The following is a 6181-nucleotide window of genomic DNA, read 5'->3' on the forward strand; positions in this document are numbered from 1 at the left end:
ACTTCAGGGCCACCGTAAGAATGTGATGACAGAGGAGTCTGTCAACTCCTACTGCATGGGGAGGGATGTCAAGTTGGATGCAGCTTATGGACAGTATTTAATTTTGAAATTAACTTTATGATCAAATGAACCTGATTTAGTATATCTATAATGAATTCTGCCTCCCCTTCAGCTCCAACTGTCACTGTAAAATACATCATGTTCATTTTCAGTTCTGCAGTAGCCTGTTTGTCTGCTCCAACTCTCTGGAACTTTTTGGGCTTCATGTGTTTTGACTACTTGTGTCTAGTAGCCTTCTTGAATCCATAGATTGGTGTAAAAATGAAATGATCCTTTATAAGTGTGATGTACTCAATTTTCTAAAAAAAAAAAAAAAAACTAGAATGAAATAAAAAAAGTAAATTAGAAAGAACCTGGTTGATCTCTTAATTCTGAATTATTTGAATGCAAACATTTTGGTCATTCTGAAAACTCCTTCTGTTGCACAGATGCAAGGAAAGTCACTCTGACTGAAAAATTGACTGATCTTATTGTAAAAAAGAATAAAATTAAGAATTAAAAATTAACCAGTGTTTGGATAAAACAACACAAATATAAGGACACTCAACAAAAAAGACAAATTACATCTATTTTACTCTCAAGACCAATTATTATTTAATCTCATCTTCATAATTTCAGTAAAATCTCAGACATTTATTTGAAGCCCAGTCATTTGTTCACTTATTTAAAGTATTTCTTCCATTTTTTTTCAGTTCCGCATTTGTCTCACTAGATTTTTATAAACAGAATAAAGCAGGGTCATCAGCAAAATATACCACCACAGAGTGATGTGGGCTTATTTGTACCCATTGGGGATCAACTTGAAATGTTTGATCCGATAACATCTTCACTTAAGCAGGTGTTTCACTGTTAAACTGTATAATTTAGATGAAGTCAGGTTCCATACCTTCATGGGCTTTTTGCCACATAATTAATTACCTAAACTATCATACAAAAATGCTTCCATTTGATCATTACATTTAAAACCGGACGTGTCCTGCTTCTACATGTCATATTCACTGATTAACTTGTCAGATTTGCTTTGCAAACACATTATGTCCACATTCTGTTATTACTGTATTACTGAATTCTGAAGGAACCTAACCACATAATTCATTTAGTTAACAAAAGAATCTCTAAAACTAACAGAATGGAAAACTACTGCCACAGATTTCAAAGCAGACCAGTCTGTCCACTGAAAGAACCACAAGAAGAACAAACACAACATGAAGCATTGCTTGTGTTGGTTCTGATTCTGCTCATTTGGTGCAACACATTAGTATCAAAGCTTGTCCTGAAACTGAAGTGAAACAGATCCTGGTTGGGGCTGACTGTCATGTACCCAAGGCAACGTCGTTACCACAGAGCACATCCCACAGTTTTCTGGGGGGCAGAGACGGCAGGCTGTCATGCAGGGGGGGCCTTCTACACAACAAAGCCCAGCTGGACACCCCCTTTAGGTTTCAGCCATATCTTCTCAGCTGGTTGCTCTCCATTTTTCTACTTCTGCCTTTTCATAAAGCATTTCTGTTAGATGATTCTGATCAAGTGCACAGCTAAATTCACATAGATTTAAACTGTTACATTGTGTGTAGAATCAAACCACAAATATTTGCATTTTAAATGTAGTTTTCTTTTTCATGAATGCATTTATCAAGCCACGTCAACATGACTCTGTAAATATTAAGGCATAAAATAATGATGGAGGAAGACATAGCCCATGTAACTAAACCAGCTAACAACCAACAGGTCAGAGAATCTGAATATATCAAAGTCCATGAAATGAAAAGGGAAAACGGTTTTCTTTTAACCCTTTAACATCAGAGCTCCAGTGTTTATGGTCTTTGATTTACTGTATTTTATTCATTGCTAACACAATAATTCCTGTAGAAAAGCGGCTCGTTGAGCTCGTTGAGCCGCTTTTCTGATACTGAATTTGCTGGGATGTTGAACTTATATTTTGTTTAAAAATGTATAAAAACAGTTTAAAACAGTTTAAAAGTAGCACAAACTGTGGGTCCCAAATGGGTTTGTCCACAGTTTCCGTGGTGGCTCCACCTGTGTTTGCCCTCATTGATTTAAGTGGATACTCAGTGGGTTAGCTCACTATGGCATTAAGCCACCTGGTAGACAGAGGAGCTCGATAGCATGCTGCAGTGGAGCTGGATAGCTCAACACAGAGGAGCTCGGAAGCATGCTATAGTGGAGCTCGATAGCTCGACACAGAGGAGCTTGATAGCATGCTGTAGTGGAGCTCGATAGCTCAACACAGAGGAGCTCGGAAGCATGCTATAGTGGAGCTCGATAGCTCGACACAGAGGAGCTTGATAGCTCGACACAGAGGAGCTCGATAGCATGCTACAGTGGAGCTCGATAGCTCGACACAGAGGAGCTCGATAGCTCAACACAGTGGAGCTCGATAGCATGCTACAGTGGAGCTCGATAGCATGTTGCAGTTGAGCTCAATAGCTCGACTCAGAGGAGCTCGATAGCTCGACACAGTGGAGCTCGATAGCTCGACACAGTGGAGCTCGATAGCTCGACACAGTGGAGCTCGATAGCTCGACACAGAGGAGCTCGATAGCATGCTACAGTGGAGCTCGATAGCATGCTACAGTGGAGCTCGATAGCATGCTACAGTGGAGCTCGATAGCATGCTACAGTGGAGCTCGATAGCATGTTGCAGTTGAGCTCGATAGCTCGACACAGAGGAGCTCGATAGCAGGTTTTTAGAGGATTACTCAGAAATATGTGAATGGATCAAAATACCACTTTGTGGTTCTTTATAGTGAGGATTGAACAGTACAATACACTTGAAAGATCAAAATGTTTTTTTTTCATGGAATGACCCCTTTAATTTATATGTTTTTGAGACACACAAAGAGAAGTGTGAGTGTGTGTATGTCTGTGTCTCTGTTGTTTTTGTGTGTGTGTTGTGATTGTATGTTCATTTTCATCTCTATAGTCTGTTTAGATACAAAAACATGATTGCATTTGTCAATCTCTGTGTTTTATTGTGAAAAATTGTTTATATATTGAAAATAATTTGGATTTTCTCATGTATCTTGACGTAACTTCCTGCTGAATTGACGCGGATCGCTCACAGCTCACACATAGACCAGACGCCTAAATGATCCCCTGCACGGTGCGAGCCTTCCGCGAAGGGCCGCGGCGCTCCACACCTGGTGTGAACCACACCGTAGGTTGGTTCACCTCTGTTCCGCTGCTTCGCGGCACTTCTGTGTCCAGTGTGAACCAGGCATGAGATTTCTTACCAAAACATGCAGAATAAAGAGCAAATGTTGCTGGCTTGTCACATGTCCCCAATTCATCATCATCATCATCTTTAATTATGAAATGCTTTAACACAATAAAAAATTGAACAAAGCTGTTCAATTAAAGCTGTTCAAGTAGTTGAAGACATTTGTCACCGGTCATGTAAAAGGAACAAACCTGCAGGCTACTGCCTCCAAATTGTGTTTTAATTCTACTTCTCAGACCTTTGGGCCAAGGAGGTTGTGTGAGTCTGGGGGGCTTACCTGTTCAGGTAACCAGGTTGGGGGAAATGAGTGACAGGGAAACAGGAAGCAAGCATGTGCATCCCTAACATTCAACAATTGCGTTCTCATCTGGGCCTGGCAATGGCATGCATCAAGACCCCCGTGCACAACATCCACGGGCCAGTCAAACAAAACAGTTGATGCCCCCCAGCAAAAGAGTGGGACTTGTGCTAGAGGAATAGGGACAGGCAGAGGCGTCTACCTTGCTGCATGAGAGCTCCAACTCCGAACCAGAAACTATTGAGTAGGGTGAAATTGTTCTCCACTACATCCGAGTCAGGGTTGCAGGGGTGGGGGTTATACCACTCGTAGGGACTGAACCTGTCACCATCAACAAAGAACACACAAACACACACACGTTTAGAGTTGCAGAAAAACATCCACCAGGCAGGGAGAGCTCATTCTTCCTGGGGAGACAGTGGAGAGAAAACAAAGATAAGTACATGTATGTAATCTCTGCCTTGACAGGATTAGTAAATAACAAGTTTGTAACATAAATCATTACAGTAAACGGCATAAAACGCTCAATAAATCTACAGATAGATATGTCAGTGTGTCGTTCTACAGACATAAAGCCTTAGGGGAGTGGTTCTGAATCAGTGCTGCTCAGCATCCAAAGTGTCTTCTCATGTGGGCGTGTTCATATCAAAGGCAAGTTCCCCTGTAATTTAATCTGAAAATTACTCCATTGTTGGCTAAGAAAAGAACCAATAATCCTTATAATCTTGAAGGAGCATTAATATTCAGCAGATCAAATGGTTCATTCTTGTCACGCCTACCCCGGCCTCGGTGCTCCGTCTCACTCACAGCACTCCTGAAGCAAAGAGATTTCTCATTTATTCATGTTAAATAAAAGTGACATTACATTAGCAAAGGTTGATTGGCCTACGATTACATCTCCTGACCTGAATTAGTTTGTGCTGGAGTGGAGGGGGACTGGGCTTGTCTGAGCTCAAGCTGTTTAACAGACACTTGGCTTTGACTAATCAAATTGTAATGCATAATGCAGGTTGGACTCATCGGGGTCTCTTCACTGCGCTGCAAGTCAGGAGTTATAACAGAAGGAGTGACAGCGATTTCTCTCATTCCTGCAACTATGGCAGGACTGTGCTAAACACTGAAACGCGACAGCGTGCATGAAGATGTATTGATCAAATGAGCGCTTCAACTGTGTTCTGTTATCGAGTACTGGCTTTCTGCATTATAATATGGTTTGTGCTGCTGTTCCTTTTCACCCTAAGGACAGTCAGGAGGATAAGCTGTAGTTAAAGGAGCTGTGATATCTGCTTCAAAAATCCTCCATATTAAATCAAAATGCCCTCAATTTGTCCCAGATTTGCTCGCTTGTCAATTTGTGACACCAAATTGTGTTAAGCTGAACTGCGGCCTTGCTGCACATGCTCAGAAGTGACTCAGCTCACTTCACAGCACTGTCTCAGGGTTTGTGGGATTTGTGCAGCAAAAGCCAGTTCTTGTCTGTTCTTTTCTGTACTGCTGCTGACTGTGAGGTCCTCACACCATGAACACATTACATCTGTGTGTCTCACACTTTGTCGTCATTTTAACTGCCTTCTATTTCCGATGGTGGAGCACATTTTTATATCATGATATTTAAAGACATTAATTGTTACAGAGCCAATAAACAATAGAAAAACTTTTTTGATGGGTTTTTGCCTAGTTGGTGAGATGAAAGTAAATAAACCATATCGAAAAAAGAAAAGCATTTGCTTTGATTTTAGATATCATTTAACACATTTAGGTGCTGGCAGTTTGTTTTATTAAATTACTGAATTTAAGTTAATGTAACGTTTGTCTACCAATGGGTTCTTTCTGATTCCTGTTGAAGCTGCAACAGTGCCTGGCTCTTATTCCCTTTGGGCAGTGGGCAGAAATGCAATGCTTTAAGTTTTTCAGCTTTTCGGAGAATTTCTTTTTTTTAACAGCTTAGGGAACACAGAGCGTCAGCATTCAGTTCAACGGTTCCTTCACCATCCTCTTCTTCATCGTCATCACCTGCTTAAATATAACTTTCGCCATACCTTTGCCCACCTGTAAACATTCATGATCAACATCGATAGATGAAAACATTTATATTTCTAATCAAACCAGCGTGTTCTCCCGTCAAATACATGCAATAAAAGGAATCGAGAAGAATTCGTAGAGTCCCAAAAGTCAGTATATCAACAAAAATGCATCAATTTTCAAAGAAAAATCCTGCCAGGACTTAAACGTGTAAAATGGCATCTGGTATGAGCCGTCTCCCTCACAGACGTGACCAGTCTCTACAATAGAGCTGAACACTAAAAGGAAAAACAATGTAAAAGTGACTGCTTGTCTCATTCCTGCATTATTTAATTAGATGCAGGTAAAGGAGGTGGTCACTTCCTCACAGATGGGGTGTTAAAAGGCCAGTCCAGCTTACTGTAATAAACCTCCAGTATCAGTAGGTCATCTATATAGGAGGGGGGACACTTTAAGCAAAGTCAAAGCAGAGATGGGCACAGACGAAAAAAATAAAAATCGAGTGAAAGAATTCCCCTGCAGTTCAGAAATAAGAGAGGCCTTATCTTGCTGCAGGGTCA

At 40.8% G+C, this 6181-nt stretch overlaps 1 protein-coding gene across 3 annotated transcripts in view; it reads right to left on the bottom strand.

Annotated features, from left to right (window-relative positions):
• grik2 (glutamate receptor, ionotropic, kainate 2) overlaps positions 1-6181 on the bottom strand; it is a 382659-nt gene that overhangs the window by 91158 nt on the left and 285320 nt on the right. For all 3 annotated transcript variants that reach the window (XM_024267614.2, XM_024267615.2, XM_036215863.1), the window contains one exon: positions 3802-3920. In XM_024267614.2, coding sequence (XP_024123382.1) covers positions 3802-3920 — 119 coding nt within the window. The remainder of the gene's footprint in view (positions 1-3801; positions 3921-6181) is intronic.

This window comes from Oryzias melastigma, linkage group LG16 (genome assembly GCF_002922805.2).
Source record: "Oryzias melastigma strain HK-1 linkage group LG16, ASM292280v2, whole genome shotgun sequence".
In the NCBI taxonomy this organism is placed as follows: Eukaryota; Metazoa; Chordata; class Actinopteri; order Beloniformes; family Adrianichthyidae; genus Oryzias; species Oryzias melastigma.